The 20,319-nt window shown below is 39.6% G+C and overlaps 1 protein-coding gene across 13 annotated transcripts in view; it reads left to right on the top strand.

The window, feature by feature from the left end:
• MLLT10 (MLLT10 histone lysine methyltransferase DOT1L cofactor) overlaps positions 1 to 20,319 on the top strand; it is a 147,712-nt gene that overhangs the window by 21,487 nt on the left and 105,906 nt on the right. For 11 of the 13 annotated variants that reach the window (XM_068934587.1, XM_068934591.1, XM_068934590.1 and 8 more), the window contains one exon: positions 11,789 to 11,843. The exons of the other annotated variants lie outside the window; for them this stretch is intronic. In XM_068934587.1, coding sequence (XP_068790688.1) covers positions 11,789 to 11,843 — 55 coding nt within the window. The remainder of the gene's footprint in view (positions 1 to 11,788; positions 11,844 to 20,319) is intronic. 13 annotated transcript variants of the gene reach the window in all.

Here is a 20,319-nt window from a genome sequence, read left to right as displayed (position 1 = left end):
TGTCTGTGTTTATCATATGAATTTCTACAATGTGTATTAGAGCTTGCTGGTCTCAAATATGTAGTGGGAAATTTACGGCTTTGCACTTTTGAGGTTGGGGTAGCCAGATTTCGATTGGTGCCCCTTTCATGAGAGCCATATATCTTCATAACGTTCAGTTGTATTCTGTTATCTCTTTTCTAGTTATCTTACGTATGTTGAGTAAAAAGATGACTAAATGTCACCTGCAGTACATACTGACTGGATGGTCTTGGAAGAAAAAGAATGCTGATTTGCATGTTGAGTGCCTCTAATCTTCTTGTCACATTCTGTAAATTTATTATCTGTGGATGTTTTTGGCAGAACTAACTGAATCTGCATATATTTTTATTTGATTTCTTGATAAAGAGAACTAGGTTGATTCTCTAATTTATCCAGGTATAAAACCCAAAATGCTCCAGGTAGTCGGTCTGGTTTTTTTTCTACCTGTCAAGTGTCTGTTTTAAAAAAAGTTCTCTACTTCTCCTGAGACAGATGACTGAATAGAGATGGGGCACAGATTTGGCAAATTTGTCAGCATCAAGAAATGATTATTTGAAGATGGAGATGACTTAATTTCTTAAGTTGTCAAGTTGCAGAACATAGCACTTATGAAGAGAGGTACTGACAGTATGCGTTCGTTTGCTCTATTAGTGATGTCAGCCAGTTGGGGATTCCTGAATGCTTTCCTCGTGGTGGCAGAAGATCTTACGATTCCTGTTGTTTCTTCACTGTGGCTTGTAGATGCTCGAGTCTCGTAGGCTAGAAACGCTGGAACATCAATAGCTCTAGTTTGCTTCTTTTCGGGTATCTGTGTCAAAAAATTGGATAGTTATCTAGCTACTTGCTGACTTTGTTGCTTCAAATACTTGTATGCTTGCAAGCCTTTATTTATAGAGCCATTTAGATCAAAAAACAGAAAGCAGATATTTTGTGGCTTTACAAGTAAGGTCTTAATTCTCAAATACTGCAGGCTGAAACTTGTGAAAAGATGCCTTGCTGTATAGCTGTAGTTGAGGAACTAACAAATAAGAAAATATGTGTTGAGTTGCACAGGCAGCAGTCTCTTTGGCTGGCCTGTGTGTTCCCATAGCACCTTTCGAAAAAGAGGTTGTCCTGTTTGTGCTACTGAGCGTAAGAAAAGTGAAGTTTTGACTCCAGTAAGTGTCCTAAGGCAGGGATTTCAAAAACAAAAACAAACAAAAAAACTGGAAGGGGAAGTTTGACAGTACCTAATTGGATTTCAGGAAAAGTCATCAAGGAAAAGATCAGTAAAATATCAGTGTTAAAAGGGCTTGATAGGAATAGATAGTCTGAGTTTGGTAGGCGTAGCGGTTCAGTAATTTCAGCAGCATCTGGGAATGCGTGCTAGTTTTATTGGACTTTCTGGAGGCTTCAGGGGCTGCAAGAATAATCTTTGGTTAGTCTGTGTTGGCTGTATCAATTTTGCTTCATAGAAGATAGTTAAGGGGTAAATGGAAAAATGAAATATCACTGGGTTCTGAGGGTAAGTTATTGTCAGCAGATGTAGACATGGTCAGTCTGGTATACATCCTGTTGCAGGGTCTGTTTTTGTACTGGCTGCCTGTGAATTCTCAATCTGTGGATAGAATATATGCCAAGATCTAAACTTCCACTGTACTTGTTCACCCTACTCTGCAAATATCTGTGTAGGTTGGTTTTTTTCTTTTCTTTTTTTTTTTTTTTTATCTGATTGTCCAATCTTAGAAAACGGATTCTTTGTAGACTGCTCAGGCATATATCCTTCTGTTAGATACCCTCTGATTAGCTGAATTAGAGTTAGGTTTTCTGGTAAGTATAATTTAGCTGTGTGTTGTGAAGTAGTTGGTACAATTTTGTGTATATCTGTTTGTCTTCGGAGTATGGTATCTGCTTTTAGTAGGAGCTAGGTTTTACATTGATTTAGTACTATATTTGCCAGAATCTAACACAACCTGAACACTAAAATGACCCCAAATTTTTCCAGATTTCGTAGAGAGGAAAACACAAATATTCTTATTTTCAGTGTTTTCATTCTAATGTGTATATATATTATTCCCCCCCCTCAAAACTATATATAGAGAGAGAGAGAGATTTTTTTTTTGTTTTCTTTAAATCAAAGAAGCTGCCCAAAGCACTGGGGGAAAGAGAAGATGTAAAAAGAAAAGCATAAAGGGAAAATGAAAAAACTTAAGACTTTTTTTCTCTGTTTGGAGAGGATAGGATACTAGTTCCCTACCTTTTGGAGGAGAAGGAGAATAAATAGCAAAAAAGTTTTTTGGTTTAGAAGATAATTTTGATCAAAAAATTGAATGAAAGATTTCAGCCAGTTCCTATAGATAGGATTACTTAAGCGTGGCTTTGGCATAACTGAATCTTTAGACATGTTTTATGATCAGCTTTGTATGCGTGGCTATTTTCTAGATATAAATTGGTTTTGGGGGGATTTCTTCTTTAAATTTTTACATTTTGGCAGCAATGGCTTTGTGCCCGCTACCTTTAATTGGTATACACTAGTTGCAGTAACTACCCATATGGATGTTTTTACTCTTTCGAGCCAATTTCTTAATCTGTATTAAGTCACTTTCTGTTTTCTGAAGTAGCAGTGTTTAAAGCTGTCTGGTACATTCAAAACCTATAGAGTTGGGAAAGATCATCTTAGATCTGGTACAAAAAAGTCACCTCTGATACTCTTATATGTTTTCTTCTGCTCATGCGGTGAGACAAAATGGGATGGAATATAGCACAAACGAAGCTACAGCATGGAGTTTGGGCGAGGGCTGGGGGGTGAATATCTGGATACAAGCAGCCGTGCTAAAAGCTTCCAGAGCTGTTGATGGGTGGGAAGCAAGGCTGATAAGAGCATCTGGGGCTGCCAGTTAGCGAGCCATAGATTAGAAACTAACTTTGTGAACAGCTGCTTTGCTTACCTTTGTACATACAACCATGTGCTTTGGGAATATGTTGAGTTAGTGCATTTTGATGTGTATGGAACAATCCAGCAGTGTGGAATGCTGTAGACTAGACATAGCTGGAAGCAAGTTCAGAAGTAAAACAATGAAATAGTTTGTCACTCTCATTCTCTTTCTTCCTAGGTTAAGTTTTAAGAGAGTCGTGAGTGTTTGAGATGGAGCGTGGGGGGAGGGGGGTGTTTTTGTTATTGTTTGCTTTTTTGTTTTTTACACCCCTCTCATAAAAACATGAACTAAAACTCACAGCAAAAATAAATGGATTTAAACAGTTTAATGTTTGACTAATGATTAATATGAGCAGCAGATTAAAGTGTTTTTGTATGTCAGGTTGTAATTCCTGCTGAGGAAAGGAATGAATGAGGTTGAGTGCCAGGTTTCAAGAACTGTGTTGCTGATTTGATGTACGTTGGTATTTAGCAATATATTTCATGAGGTATTTTATTTATAACTTTAAGGGTCATGTAGTCCAATCTTTTAAAAGGTTTCCTTTTAGTTAAATCCTACTTTGTTTGCCATTGTCAAACAGTATGAAACAGCAATTCTGTAATCAGAAATGTACTTTGGATGAGAACTATTCTGGAAGAATAGGTGTCATGCTGGGTTTGGGATGTAAAATAAACTTGTAAACTTAAGTTTGCATGTGTGACTTATGCCTGCTGAAAAACTTGAAATACGTGAATGTCAGGGAAATATCAAAGCAAAGCAGAGCTAGGACTGAGCCTAAGAAATATGTCCATTTTTTTTTTATAGTACCCTAGAAATCAGTCTGTTGCAGTGTGTGTATGTGGTTTTTTGTTTGTTTGTCTTTTTCCCCTCTCAGAAAGAATTCCCTCAGAATTTTAGAATCCTTAGGAAGATTCCTTCAGCTGGAATTCCACATTCGCTTGCAGTCAACACAAATGATGCCGCTTCCTAACCAGGGTGGTTCTCTCCTTGTCCAGTTCCCTATCTGTGGGCCTGTTCTTTATCTGGCAGTAGTACTCATATGACCTTATGGAAAGATGGCTCAAAGAACTGATCTACCTGAAAACTAAAGTGCAAAAAAGGAAGGCGAGGGGGGAAAGTATTTTATTTTTAGCTCACTGATCAGGATTTCCATGTGGTCAAATGAATATTCTTCCAAAGGCAAGGGAAGCAGTAGAAAATACACAGCAGGGGATGGCAAGTGATCCTCTTTTGGCAGTAGTCTGCAATTATGTTAGCTTAAAGTGAACCTGAATTAAAGTCAGCTGGAACTGCAGCCTAATTTCTCAGCTAACATTTAGGAACTGTGGTCTGTTTAATCTGCTGTAGATCTTTTCATGTTATTTAGGTTACTGAGTTATCTTGAGACACTTTGCTTCATTGCAATGCTGGGGATTCAATCCTGTGGGGCTTTACTTGGTTGAAAAACAGTATTTGGGTGTATAGTTCCATTGGCCTACCTTAGACCAGAATTCAGTGAAAATACATGCATAAGTACTGTTACGGCTCTTGTTTTCTTAAAACAAGTTATGGTGTGTAATGGATGTCTGCAGAGTGAGACAGATGATGTTTTATGAAACTTATTCCAAATTTACAGAACCCTAAGGGAAGAGCAAGGCTACATTCCTATTATTTATGTTTTTTCTTCTTTCCTACTTTATAGTCTTGTTCCTATCTCTGTCTTCCTTATCTGCATAAATCTCTGTCTTGGTCTTTCTCTTCTTTTTAATATGAATAAGTTAGACTAACTGTCTATCATACAGTTTATGTATGCCCTTCTTCATTTTCCTACTTGAAAAAATTACTGGAGTGAAGTTAACCAAAAAAGTTCCACTAATTAGATCTGTCAGATGCCCACAGATATTCCAGCAGGTCTGACTGTTTTTGTCAGAGGTATGTACTGTTAGCTAGCCATTTTATAGTGCTAGCTAAGGTAGTTGCTTGTGGCCGAAATGGAAAAGAATATTTATCTAAAATAGAGAAAACTGTGCTGTCACTGGGCTGTGATACAATGGAGCTGAATCAGACTGCAATTCAGTGTTGTAAGTTTTTTTTTGTTTTGTTTTTTAAGCTCTTTTAGTTTTCCTTTTTTAGTCTTCCACTCTGGGAATTCTTTGTGCTCGTTATCTCTAGTGGACATCTCCATTCTTATTTTGCTGTTCTTCATTTCTTTTTGCTTATTTCCACTTTCTTGATAATGAAGGAAAAAAATTGTTTCTTTCCCCTTCTGCCAGGGTCTTTGACACAGCAGAGACCTAAAGTGGTCAAAAGTATGGCTTTTTAAGGTTGGATTAACTGCCAAAGGACCCCTCAGCAGTTGGTGGGTTTCTCTTCAGACCCAGGCAGTCTCAATTCATCTCGCTGCTAAGGTTAGGGGGGGTCAGTCTTTTTTCTCCTAAGTAACTTGCTACTTTTGTTGCTCTGAAGGGGGTTGTGACAATCACACTATCAGACTCTTCCAACTGCAGATCTGTGAGGTTGGTTTCTCTCTTCTCCTCTCCAGGAGATCTCCTAGTCCCAAGCAATTCTTGCTGAGAGTTCATCTGAATTCTGCTTAGACGGAAGTCAGATCCATGAACTCAGTCTGTTCGATGAAGGAATTCTAAAAATACGATGTCCCATGTTACACCTTTTAAGGATAGGAAAGGAGGGAACAGCTGTCACTGGCTGATACTTCAATCTTCTTTCAGACAGTACTGGCATCTTTTTTTCCTTCATCTTCCTTAAATGTAATTCACTGGCTCTATCTATGTGCTGTAATGTTTCACGTGTCCTTTTTTTTTTCTGATTTATTTAGTAGGTCCAGAAAACATTTTTCTTGAATGTTTGGACAATAAATCCATCTCAAATTATTTGCGAGGACTAAGACTTATGACCCACAACTGGAGGAGAGAGCCCATGCATGGTCTGTGTGCTCATATATGAGACATCATCTCAGTATTCGTACACAGCCCTTTGTTCCCTCCACTGTTGCAGAGATCCGAGATTTATTCTGTTGTACAAGTGTAGGTGAAGTGGTATTTAGTGGAGATTTTTAGCTGTTGTTGTTCACTTAGAAACTTAAAGATCCACCCATAAGTGAACTGGAAAAAGGAAAGACTGCTCAGATGAGCATTCAGGTAAGAAATTATAAGTGACTGGACTTTTGAGATGTATGCATATAAAGTAATTGTGTGTATTTCCTTTTTCCTGCAGAATCCTTTGTAACACCATAATTTAGTTGTTTTGGAGATGTCTTAGGTGTTTGTTCAGAAATTTCAAATTCTTAGGTCAAAGTGTCACTTCCTTTGAAATAATATATTGCTGTAGGATTTTAGAAGTGCTAATAAAAAATTACTTTTCCACTATATTTTAAACTTTTTACTTAAATCAGGGCAGGGATTAGGCACATTTTGGAAAAATTAATTTCAGTACATTTTTGTCAAATTCATTGAGGGGGGAGGGGAACCCAGTAAAATGGTGTGTTGAATTAGGAGAGAAATGGGTAACAGGATCTGAGAGGGTGTAGGTTGGTAACAGATTATGTTACGGCTTGGAGGGAGGAAGGGAAATGGTCGTTGTGTGGTGTGTGTTACTCACTGTATGGTGTGTGTTATTCCGATGCTGCTTCATTGCAGACCGCAGCCAGAAGTCACAGCGCAGAAAGTGTTCTGTATCGTCAGAGTCCAAGTATCCCCTCCCTGTGCCCCAGCCCCAGCTCCCTGGCAGCTGAGCTCAGGCGGGCCGCTCCCTGCCTGGGAGAGGGTTCCTGCAGAGCTCCTCACACTCGAGCTTTCTTCCAGGGTCAGAGCTCCCTCCTCCACTTCTGTTTTGTGCTTTCTGTCTTCTGTGACTGACTGCAGCTAGGGCTGCAGAGGAATAGTGAGGGGAGACCTAATGGACCAAAATCCTACAGGGATATGGGACCCCTCCCTCTCCCTCCCCCCCCCCCCCCAAAAAAAAAAAAAAAAAAGTGGAAAGTGAGCTCTGCAGAGGCTGGATGGAACGAACACAAAGGACTGGTTCAGTTCCTTGTCGCTCAGCGTCCTGTGAGCCTCTTTACATGGTGATAAATTTTGCTCAGAGTGTTTACTCACTCTCTGCTTGCTCCTGCTGCAGAGCTACAGTTGCCTGCCTTCAGTTTTGCTAATGAAACTGGGATTATGCTGTAAATCAGTGATATGACCTGAATTAAAAAAAAAAAAAGCTAAAAAGAAAAAGTTCATGTCACTGATCTGGTTCAAAAGGCAGCCCTACAGATAGTTGCCTCAGCAGCTGAAGGAGTGGTGGAGGGAGATGAGTAAGGGAGAGGTGAAGGGAAGGAGGAGAAGAGAACCTCCTGAACTGGTTTTACCACTAATGAAAATGTATGTCATGCTGCCACAGGCTTGCAGAGGTGGGGCAAGGTAGACTAATTAGCAGCTTCCCTTGTCCCAGTGTTAGATACATCACCTCAGCCCATTTGCCTCAAGCTCCCAGCTGGAAGCTCTGGGATGGCAGCAAACTTTATTGCACTGTCGGACCTGATATTACTTCTTGTTTTGAGAGTCTGATTCACTATATGGGGAATTCACAAAAAATTAAGCTATAGATACTAAGTGTCTCACAATAGCTAGTATCTGACACTTGGAGAGCTGAAATGTTAAAATACAGCTCATGTACTGCGTATGTGTGGCCTGTACAACTTAACAAAATTTTGTCCAGTAAGATTTTGTTTAAAATGAGCTAAGCATTTTCATTTGCAAAGAAATCCTCTTGTGTAATGCTCTGAGTCTGCAGGCAGCCTAAAATAAATAATTGGGAGTTTTCAGCCACTTTAACCTCTAAGTTTCACCATAGGTTTAATACTGTCTTTTAATAAATTGCTGGTCATTTTAGCAGGTGAATGAGGGGAGGAAAAGTGAAGCAAAGAACCGAATAGCAGCAATCCTAAAGGTTCTTCTCTGTCCTATGTGCAACTGTTTATACCAATCTATTGAGCGAAAATAATTTTTAAAATTGTCTGCTATTCTGCTCTCTTGTGAGATTCTTCTTGCTGCTTATCACAGAATGGTTTAGGTTGGAAGGGACCTCTGGAGATCATCTAGTCCAACCCCCCTGCTCAAGCAGGGTCCTCTAGAGCATATTTCCCAGGATCGCATCCAGATGGGTTTTGAATATCTCCAGCGAAGGAGACTCCACTACCCCTCTGGGCAACCTGTTCCAATGCTCTGTCACCCTCACAGTAAAGAAGTTTTTTTTCAGGTTTAGATGGAACTTCCTGTGTTTCAGTTTGTGCCCGTTGCCTCTTGTCCTGTTGCTGGGCACCACGGAGAAGAGGCTGGCCCCATCCTTTTGACACTCCCCCTTCAGATACTTATACACGTTGATGAGATTGCCTCTCAGTCTTCTCCAGGCTGAACAGGCCCACCTCTTGCAGTCTTTCTGCAAGACCAAGCACCATAGGAGAGGTGCTCCAGCCCTCCAATCATCTTGGTAGCCCTCCGCTGGACTCTCTCCAGGAGTGCCATGTCTCTCTTGGACTGGGGAGCCCAGAACTGGACACAGTACTCCAGGGGAGGCCTCCCCAGGGCAGAGTAGAGGGGCAGGATCACCTCCCTCCACCTGCTGGCAACACTCTGCCTAATGCACCCCAGGAGACCCTTGGCCTTCTTGGTCACAAGGGCACACTGCTGCCTCATGCTTAACTTGTTGTCCACCAGCACTCCCAGGTCCTTCTCGGCAGAGCTACTTTCCAACAGGTCAGTCCCCAGCCTGTACTGGTGCATGGGGTTATTCCTCCCTAGGGGCAGGACCCAGCCCTTGCCTTTGTTGAACTTCAGGAGGTTCCTCTCCGCCCAGCTCTCCAGCCTGTCCAGGTCCCTCTGAAGGGCAGCACAGCCTTCTGCTGTGTCAGCCACTCCCCCCAGTTTAGTATCATCAGCACAGTTGCTGAGGGTGCACTCTGTCCCTTCCTCCAGGTCATTGAGGAATACACTGAACAAGAGTGGACCCAGGACCGACCCCTGGGGGACACCACTAGCTACAGGCCTCCAACTTGACTCTGCGCCATTCACCACAGTCCTCTGAGCTCGGCCATCCAGCCAGTTCTCAATCCACCTCACTGTCCACTCATCCAGCCCACGCTTCCTGAGTTTACCTGTGAGGATGTGATGGGAGACAGTGTCAAAAGCCTTGCTGAAGTCCAGGGAGACAACAGCCATGGCTCTCCCCTCACCTACTCAGGCAGTCAATCCATCATAGAAGGCTATCAGGTTGGTCAAGCATGATTTCCCTGTGGTGAATCCATGCTGACTACTCCTGATCACCTTCTTGTCCTCCAGATGCTTAGTGAGGACCTCCAGGAGGAGCTGTTCCATCACCTTTTCCGGGAATGGAGGTGAGGCTGAGAGGCCTGTAGTTGCCTGGCTCCTCCTCCTTGCTCTTTTGGAAGACTGGAGTGACATTGGCTTTCTGCCTGCCAGTCCTCAGGCACCTCTCCTGTTCTCCAGGACCTTTCAAAGATGGAGTGGCCTAGCGATAACATCCGCCAGCTCCCTCGGCACTCGTGGGTGCATCCCATTAGGGCCCATGGATTTGTGGATGTCAGGTTTGCACAAGTGATCTCTAACCTGATCCTCCTCCACCAAGGGAGAGTCTTCCTTTCTCCAGCCTTCCTCTCTTGTCTCCAAGGTCTGGAATTCCTGAGGGCTGGCCTTAGCAGTGAAGACTGAAACAAAGGCAGCATTCAATAACTCTGCCTTCTCTGTATCCTTTGTCACCAGGGCACCCGCCCCATTCAGCGGCGGGCCCACGTTTTCCCTCGTCTTCCTTTTGCTCTTGATGTATTTGAAGAAGGCCTTCTTGTTGTCCTTGACATCCCTTGCCAGATTTAATTCCATCTGGGCCTTAGCCTTCCTTGTGGCATCCCTGCACTCTCTGACAACGTCCCTGTATTCCTCCCAAGCAGCCTGTCCCCTTTTCCACGTTCTGTAGACTTCCTTCTTCTGCTGGAGTTCTGCCAGGAGTTCCTTGCTCATCCATGCAGGTCTCCTGCCCGCTTTGCTGGACTTCTTCCTCAGAGGGATGCACTGCTCTTGAGCCCGGAGGAGGTGATGCTTGAATATTAACCAGCTCTCCTGGACCCCCCTTCCTTCTAGGACCCTACCCCATGAGATTCCTCCAAGTAGGTCCCTGAAGAGGCCAAAGTCAGCTCTCCTGAAGTCCAGGGTTGCAGCCTTACTTATTGCCCTGCTTCCTCCTCGCAGGATCCTGAACTCCACCATCTCATGGTCGGGGCAGCCAAGGCTGCCCCCAACCTTCACATCTCCAACCAGACCCTCTCTGTTCGTTAGTACAAGGTCTAGCAGCACACCTCTCCTCGTTGGCGTCTCCACCACCTCGGTCAAGAAAATCATCATCAATTGTCTGCAGGAACCTCCTCGACTGCTTGTGCCTAGCTGTGCTCTCTTCCCAGCAGATGTCAGGATGATTGAAGTCTCCCATGAGAACTAGGGCCTGTGATCGTGAGGCTACTTCCAGCTGTCTGTAGAAGGCCTCATCGACAACTTCTTCCTGATCAGGAGGCCTGTGGTAACTCCACACAGTCTAGTTGCTACCTCACATAAAGAGCAACTCCACCACCTCGCCTTGCTTATACGAGGCTTATAGGTGAAGAGGAACATACAACCCTCAAGATATACTTTAGCAGTAGGAATTTCAAGAATCAGATTTTTTTATTCTTCAAATAAATTTGGACAATCTGTTTCTGAGGCAGTTGCAGCATCATAGGCCCCTTTATCTGCTGGCTTGCCAGTTAGCTGATAAGGAAGAAGAGTGGAGTTCAGGAAACACAGAAAAGATGTGTACTTAGGCCAGAAATCCCTTTCCATTTGAAGGATATGACGTGAAGTTTGCATCTGATGATTTGACTGTTCTTCAGCTTCTTAAAAAGCTTGTTAGTTTGGTGTGCTTTGAGTAGTCTCTGACTTGGGAATATATAAAGGTTGCAATAAGCTGATGTCTCAGTATAGACTTTCCTGTAATGCTGTTTCCTTGCATGTCATTTGGAGTAGTTGAAGTGGAATATTTGTCACACCTGTTCAGTTTGTCATCTCTGAACTGATTTGGAATTGGTTCATGCTACTTTAGGACACCTTCAGATAAACTTTGTATTAAGGATGTTGATAGCGGCAGCTATAGCAAAAAGAATATACTGGTGTGATCCTGGTGGATGTCAGAAGAATAGGTTGTCAAACTTCAAGTTTCAAGACATCTAGTCTATGGGAATTTCAACGATGGGTAACTTCTGACCTCCTTTTCCTGAAACGGAAAGTAAGATTGTTTTCAGCTTTTTATAAAGAATAAATGAGAGTCAGCAGTGACTTTGTGAAGCCAGCTGAAATATGTGCATCTAGTGCATCTTTGTAATTGACCCCCTTGGTGAATGTTAAGGTTCCAGGAGAAAGAAATATGGTAGGGAGTTCTTAGATAGTGGTAAGAAACTGAAGCACAAAGTAAGCTTACTCTGTGCTGCAGTTTTTGGAGGCTTGCCTCCAGAATTCTGGGGTGTGGAATCCACTACTGAAAACTTGGAGGTAGAATTGCAAATAACTTAAATAACCAATAGTTTACAGATCTGAATGAGAAAGCTTTGTTAGAGATGAACTAATTTTAACATTTGTAGTCAAGTAAAGGTTAAAGGAAAACATACCTATTCACTTTTAGAGAATGGTTTCTTCTCTTTTTTTTTTTCCTCCCCCCCCCCCCATTCCCACCCCCACAATGACAGATAAAAACTTTAATTTGTGTGGCTTCTTTTGCAGTGCTCCTATGATCATTCCATTATTTTATTTTATTTTTGCTTTTTTTCCTAGAGATGTGAATTATGCCCTCATAAGGATGGTGCTTTAAAGAGAACAGATAATGGGGGTAAGTTTTATTCTTATTTTTTGTGAACTTTCTTATCTTATATGAGGGAAATAAGACTGTGAAAAGAATACATAGGGATCCTAACCATAAACCAAAATGAGCAACTAGTTTATCACAGTAGCTGGTTTGGAAAGAGGTAAATATTTCACGATAGGCTTTACTTGTCCAGTTTAGGTTGAATTTAGTTTGAGAACATCAATTGTTATTTTTCGTTTTACTTTTAGATAAAAGAGTACAGGAGAAACTGCATTGTAAGAGAAGATTTAATATTAAGGCTTGACAGAGATAAAGGAGAGATTGTGTATGTATTCAGTTGGAGTTTGAATGTTTATAGAAAGCTGTTCGAAGTGCATCCTTCATTCTTATTCATGGAGGAGAGTGCATTTTTAAGTCTGTACCCCAGACTGAATGCACCAGTGCATTTTAAAAGGATAACTTTCATGCATGGCTTACTAATAGGTTCTACAACAAAGAAGTTAGAGATAAAAAGTTGCAGTAGTGATTTACTGTGCCTTGCATCTTTCTAATTGCATCATTCAGGATATCATCATCCTGCTGAGTAGAATTGCTAAAGGTAGTCTACTGAAAAGTCTATCTTGGTTATGTTTTTGGTAGTAGCTGGGTGATATAAAATTAACTTTTCAATCATTTTTGGAGAAAACCTTGTTCTGTCTTTATTAGATACCTCTAAATTCCTGTCCCTCATCTGTCTGGAATTAGCCTACTCATTTGGACAGTAAGACACTTCTCTTGTGAGGGGAGAAAGGATGATCAGCATTCTAGATTTCATTTGGACAATCTGTATACATTATATTCTGAAGGTTTTATGCTGCGTACATAATATTCTAACTAAATTTATATCTTTGCTTAGTGTTGATGTAATTGAGGCAGCTTTGTTTACTGTTTGTGTAGCAGTTGAGTTACAAGAGCACAGAGCCCACTTGAATTGGGGCTGATCTGTACTTTCTCTTAGGTATACTTTGTGGTGTGGAGTGTATGTTCTAGCATTACTCATTCTAGTATCTGGTCATCTCAAGCATGTTAATGAATGTAGTGTCATTTGTGGGTGTTGGGAGGTTGTATTGACTCTGTGTTGTCTCTGTATCAGTTAAAGTATCTTAAGTACCAGTACAGTACTTTAGCCATGGAACTATTCTTCCTCTCAAAGGTTGATAACATGGCAGTGTTGAGTTCATTTCTTCAAAAATAGAAGCTGGATACTCGCTTTTCAGGAAATGGGCAATAAGAAAGTCTCAGCTCTTGAAAGCTACAGTAAATTTTTTTAAACTAAAAAGTAACTGAAGTGTTTCTGTTTTTATACCTAGTGGTAGTCAGGAATGCTTAGTTTTTTTTGTATGGTAATTTTGAGGCTGCTTTTTTTTTTTTTTTTTTTGGTCTCCCATGAAGTGTTGAAAGCATATCTTGACAGTGTACATCAAAGATCTGAGCAACTAACCAATAATTCCTCCTGCAGTATTTTTAAGATAGTCATTGTTCAAAGTTCCATCTAACATGGTAACTTATTTTCAGATATGAATTCACAAGAATGTAAATTATTTAAATTTATATTGCAAAGATGTTAGTTCTCATTTTCATGACAAAATATTTTCATCAATATACTTGACCGTTACAATATAGCCATATTTCTTACTTCTGACATACACAACCTCATTGTATTGCAGATAGTTTTTGTTCTTTTCACGTGTTCTGTTTTCTACTTAACACTGGAATTACATGACTTTGTCATTTGTTCTGGAACTGCATCAACTACTAGAATTCTTATGGACCTATAAGACATAAGACGAAGGCAGTGACCAAAAGAGCCAGCGTCCAAGACACTTTAAGCGGTCTTTGAGTGTAGTCTGTTATCTCAGTTCTTGCTCTTGCTATACTGTTTGGGCATTGTGCTCTCTTAGACCCAAGTTCCTATTAGAGTTACAGGATTATACTGGCTATAGGATCTCTTTTTGTCATACCTGTAGGATATACTCAACTTCCAATATTTAATTTGAAAATCAGTTTTCATCAACTAGCATTGTTGGACAGGTTGCGTTCAGCTATTTCACCTGTATTACAGGGGAGTTTCTAAATTATAATATTATTGAGATGACATTTCTGTCAACCCTCGTGACTATACAAAAGCTTCATAGCAGAAAAGTCTTAAGTATTTTTTATTACACTTTCTGAAAACAGCTGTCCTTCCATAATAGGCCTTACAGGTCATGGTATTGAATACAGCAATTTCTACCTTATGGACCAAATGTGCTTTAAATAACAGCTGTACAGAAGGGTGTGAACTCGGACAAGCCTTGCATTTCGGAAATCTGTATTGTTAGCCTGAAGCTTTCCTTTCAAAATGTCATCTAATAAGGGATTGGGATTGTTCCAGAACAGTTTCAGGCTTTAGAAAGTATTGCAGAAGACCTTTAATTGTCACAGTCTTGTCAGGTTAAAGTTCTGTTTACAGTGAGTTAATACTTGCTATCTTTTTTAATACTGTTATGCCGTTTGTTGCTAAGGGTGATAAAAAGATGCAAATATTCCTGGAGAAATTATGAGAAAACATTTCCAATAAATCCTTATAAGGCTCTGACTTCAGAAATTTGTAATTATGGAGTCTTTTTGTAAGTGTAGAAATAATTAAGTGGTCTTAGCTTTTCAGAATAAATGGGGAAATAAACACTTTTTATTTCACTGGATTAAAGCTTTACTCTTCTGCCAACAAGTAACTTTATTGTGTGTCCAGAAAAGCAGTGCAATTTTTGTTTTGGCTGTTAATTCTATGTGGATATAACTAGAGCTCATATATTGTCTGCTGCTCTGTTATTTATTTTTTCCCTGTTTTTTTGATAACAGTCTTATGGATATTTGCTTTCTACTAGTGTGTAAAAACATATTTATTTTGTGTGCTGAAGATACTATTTCTTCTATTACTTTAGGAATCTATCTTGTTTTTGTCTACTGACCTCTTACTGTGAAGTTCCGTGATTTGCCCAGCCTGGAATAAGGCACTGTAACTGTGGGCAGTGGTCTGCGGGCTCTGTGTTACTTCCTCCTCCTTTGTGCTGGCACTTAAACTTATTATTTTTTCCTGGGTTCATTTTCAGCTAAAGGAAATAGTTCCCTGGTCCAGCTGCCCATACTAATACTGATACTGAGGAAGGTGCAGAACTTTTCTTTTATCAGCACCCTGGACATGTATCGTCTTTTGAATCGTCAACAGGAAAACTATACCAGAAAGCAGCCTAACCTTTTAGCTCGCATGTAATGGTGTTATCTTGCTTTTAGCAGAAGACTGGAGCCTTATTATGTTTTTGACAAAGTAGTCGGGGAATCAAACTTCTGTTGTTGTGAAGTATAGGAAATAGCGTAGGTGGATTTTGTGTGTGTGTGTGGTTTTTTTTTTTGGTGGTGTATTTTCTTCTTTACGTGGCAGTGAAATTGCGTTGTGTGTTCTTTCTTCTCCCTCTCCTTTTATTGGCTTATTACTTCTTACCTGAACTCTAGGAGATAAGCACTTTTTTAGATTTGCTTTTACTCTTTATTTCTGAATGGAGACATCTGCTTTCCTTAGTTATGTTTATCAGTTCGGTTACTAAGGGGTAATGCCAGGTTCTCCAGTACCATCTAATGTAAGTACAGAATTACAGGTTTCAGTGATATCACAAATGCAGCATTCTTTGACCTCTTCTGTCATACATTTTACGCAGAACTGGACAGTGCTAGTAGCAGATGGTAACAGAAGAGGAGCATATCATGGAGGCCAAAAATATTTGGCCTGCTATCTTTATCAGTATTGAACTAGATTTTTGGGAAAGCCCAGTTCTTATATGTTTTCTCAGATTAATTTTCCAGTCCAGAGGGATTTATACTTTGAGACCTCTTGATCCAGAGGTGATGTCTTTGTGTTTAGTAGCGGGTGATAGATTCTTGTTCCATTAATTTGTCGAATTCTTGATGAATTTTCAGTGTCCGTAGTGTCACATGGCAAGGAATTTCACAGCTGATCTGTACCTTGTGTGAAGATGTACGCTAGTTTGCTTCAGGCTAATTACTATACACTGTTATTTGATGCCATCTAGCACTTGCCTAGGAAGTGACAATGAACAGTTATTCCGTGTTCATGTTCTCAATACCTCTTCTGGTTTTATAGACCTCTGTTGTTCTTTTCATAGCTCCTTTTCAGGATGAAAGGCCCCAGACTGATTGGACATTCCTTGTACAGAAGTCTAATAATCACTTTTCATTTTCTTGATATCTTTTCCAAGTATACATAGGCCTTACCAGAGCTGAATATGAAATTATAGAAAAGCACATCTACTGCACTTGAGGCTATAAAATAATTACAACATGATTTAGTATTGTAAAGACTGCTAATACAATTATGAGTCACCATTTTTTTGGTGCAAACTTTAGCATTAATTACAAAATATTTTCACTAGTCTAAGTGAATAAACTTCCTTGAATCAGGAATAGATCCTGATATTGGAGCAGAACTCATCTTATTTTAGTGAGATCTTTGAAAAATGTTCTTAAAATCGAATGCACTGTTTCCTATATCTGCTCTGAAAATCGAAACCCTGGGTAAATTAAATTTTTGAAGCATTAACTGTTTTTACAGCCATAGTTAACGCTTTACTATTTGAGTTGTTGGTGTGGGGTGGAGCAGGGGGAGTTTGGATATCCTGGATAATAGAAACCACTTGAGTAATATGGTTACTAGAGAGCATTATGTAAACGTTTCATTTAGCCCATGCTGCAGACTCATCCAGAAACTTCTGCACCAAGTTGCCAGTGTGCCCGGTTCTGGAAGGATGAAAGAGTTTTTCTGAAGCCCTAGCACCAAGTGGACATGGCATTTTTTTTGTTGATCATAACCTTTCTCAGTGCACTGGAGAGTGCACAGATGCCTGACTGTTATTGGAGCAGTGATGGTGCCTGCTCTCTCTGTAAGCAGAACCTGTGGTGAGTCCAAGTAGGTAATTCTGTCTGGATTTGAGCTGGCTCTGTCCTAGTGTGTGCTTCAGTGTCTCTCCAGTGCTTTCCATTGTGGGCGACCTGAACTGACCCTGAACAGAATCAGCTAAGATCTGGTTGCATGTATTTGTTCAGTCTCTTCATACTGTGACCATTTTCAGGTCATTCTGCGTTTCCACTTCCACAGATCTTGGAAACAATACAGTTGCGTTTAGCAGATTGCTACTTGTACTAATATCCTGATGTGGCTAATCTGTCAGTGGATTATCCATGCTGAGGTATTAAGAGTTGACTGTATTTAGCTGCACGTTTGATTAATTCATTTGTAGTGGAACATTGCATGGTGATGATCAAGGTGATTGTCAGAAACTTTACGAAATAAGCTTTGAAAATGTAAATAATACATTTCTTTAACTTTTTGGCTGCTTAGTATCTGCTACTGTTTTATAGATATTGTTAAGTCTTGTGAACAAAAATAGTCTTCCCTGTATGTTGATTTTGTTTGTTTTTTTTACATAAACATTAGACCTTTTTATTTGTTCACAGACTGCAATTTTATAAGCTCTGTCAGATTGCTTTTGTTTTTCTGTTTTTAATTGATACTGAAAGTAGAAAAGTAGGATTGAGTTGAAAAAGGAACTTTGCTATTTGAACACACTTATTGACAGAGTGCCTTGCTAAATTGCCCTAATGCTCATTTAGGAGCTCCACTATGGTTAAAATACATGACTGAATGTAAGAGGTTTTTAAAATGAGGAAAAACTGTGCGTATGTGAATTCCGTATTCATTTGCTGTTTTATGTATAAGAAGGCTGTTGAAAAAACTGAGTAATCATCTTTAGTAGTATCTTTGTACTCTGTGGTATTTTTTTTTTTAGAGAAACAGAAAAGCAGCAAGCAAGCATTTGTTTGAAGATAGGTGTGAACTTTAGGCTGTTTGACTGAAGTAGGTAAATTTCAGTGTAGCAATATTTTGTTAATTTAGGGGTCTGATGTTGTAAGTGTTACAATAATTACCTTTTTTTTTTTTTTTGGACACAAGAGGAAATAAAATCGTGATCAGTTAAACAGATTATGGTTTTTGAATCCTAATTCCTATTCTCTATTTTTTTAAGCAAATTATTTTGTTATATCTAATATTTTGGGTCTCATTTAGATAGTTTTCTTATGGAAAAATGTGGACAAAGATTACCATAAGTCTGAAAAGCTCCTTTTTTTTTTTTCTGTACAAGTTGTTACTTTGAAATTTGATTCCACTGGATGATGATCAGGAATGCTGTGTAACAGCATTCTTTGTATCAGCTTTTCACCAAGGCTTCTTTCATGCAGCTGCTTGGGAAAAGGCCAACTAACAATGCAGTGGTTTTATGTCATCATTCAGGCTTTCTTCCCATCTCATGGGTTAGCATAGAGATCTCCTAAATCTATAACAAAAATCATATGCTAGCTTTTCCTATTATTGTTATTAAGGCAATAGCTCTTCCTGGCAGATGTACTATTCTGTTTTGTTTTCTTGGTATTAATATCCAAGAGCGCGGATAGTGTAATGTTATGTGTACATATTCAGGTGCATGGATTGTGGAAGAACTGCTTATGTACAAATGGTCTCATCCTTTTGTACAGGTTTGCAAGATTTTGTGTGTTTTTTACTAGGGAAGATGGTTTAAAAAAAGTATAAACCATTTTAAAATGTTTTACTAATACAAATATAATAAATTTGATTATTATATACATTATATGATATGTATAACTAGTAAATATAAATCTGTAATGAGGAAAAATATTTTTAGAGGAAGTTTTGGATATGTATCTCTGTCATTTTCTTTCTTTTGCTGTATAGTATGGTTTAGGAGAGGAGGAGAAAGAGCAGCTCCTTAACACCATTGCATATCAGCTAGAATTATTTGCTTACTCAGTGAATCAGTGGAATGTCATCTTTAGCTGTTCCAAAAACAACCTACATGGTGCTCCAGAGAGAATTTTTCTTGTGTGCCAATTTTTTAGATTAGGAGAGAAGTATTAATAAATGGTGATTTTTTTGGTGGGAATTCTATAGTAGGATTCTGTAACATGAAATTTCTTCTTTATGTGCAAACAGTATTTCATTTGTTTGGAATCTTTTATTTTTTTAAGTAGAAATTGTCGCTTCATTCTGTGCACCAATGATAAGGTGGGCAGTAAACAGCAATGGTGAGACCTCTAGCAATTAGTGTGAGCACCTTTTAATCCATCTTTGAAAAGACTGGATCAAACAATATAGTAAGCCTAATATTGCATTAACTATAACAAAGTCTAAAATGATTTACTAAGGTCAAGGAAACTGCAGTAACTCAAGCTGACATATTTCTTTTCTGCAAGTTCTGTAATTTTTAAGGGAAAGGAGGATCTGGATGAAAACAGAAGTGTGTAAAATGTCCAAATGAAGAGATGCTTAACTAAAAGTCTAAAATAGTACTTAATTTTGCCCTCTGGCAAATAGTAACAATAATCATTGTAAGTACATCTGTGCTGGCTTCCCCTGTCAGAGTGGAATATAGCTGACTCTTGGGGTCAATGAGCAGATCTGATAGTTGCAAAAAAACGAGGATGCGTTTTCATATAATACAAGCCTACTATTGACCCCCACTGAAAGGAGTGAGCTGTGTTTCTTCCCGTGACTGGGTATCTCCTCTCCTGTGGTTTTGTATATGGTAATCATACAACCTTAGCTTGAGTCACATCAGCTTTGCTGATCTGACTGGAAAGTAAACTTTTCTCTTCCAGGTTTAGTCATCAGTTGAATAAGGTTTCATCTGGCTTGCTATGTAGCAAGATTTTGCTAAGGGGAACTGGCAGGAGTGTACAGTTGAAAGTGAAGGGTGAGGTGGGACTTCACTTTTCAGTGACAGCTCGCAGTTGAAGTGGATTGAGGTGTATCCTTAAATTACAGCCTTGAATGACCTTAGTAAGAAACTAATGTTCAAACCAAGAAAGGTTTTTTCCTTCCTAGAAAAATAGGTTCACTTGGTTTAGGAGTAAGCTATAATTACAAATAAATTAAAATCTCCTTTGGGAGAAATGATGGGCTTTTTAGGAACATACACAGAATGTGTTAATAAATTTTGCTCTGGAACTGGTGCACAGTAAGGTGATGATGACAGCATCCCAGAGCTCTGCTGTGGGACTGGACTGGCAGCGCAGCTGAATCGCAGTGTGACTTCATGATCGTGGTTTCTGCAGTCTGCTACTGCTTTGCAGCACAACTTCAGCACTGATAGTGGGATGTAGCCCTAGCACTGGGTTTGCTCTGTATCTGTTAGCTCAGATGCTATCGGTGGACTTCTCTAGATGTGTATCGTAGGACAGATTATAAGTGTCAAAGTCTGTTGCTGTTAATTTTATTACGAAGTAAAAGATTTTAAAAGCAACGCTTTAAGCATTTGTACTGAGAGAACACGAAAACCTATGAGTTTCTTTGGAGGGGAAGTGCTTGTGAACGAAGTTTTGAAAACAAACTGTA

Source organism: Struthio camelus, chromosome 2 (genome assembly GCF_040807025.1).
Source record: "Struthio camelus isolate bStrCam1 chromosome 2, bStrCam1.hap1, whole genome shotgun sequence".
NCBI classification, from domain to species: domain Eukaryota; kingdom Metazoa; phylum Chordata; class Aves; order Struthioniformes; family Struthionidae; genus Struthio; species Struthio camelus.
This window is presented reverse-complemented; position numbering and strand designations above follow the sequence as displayed.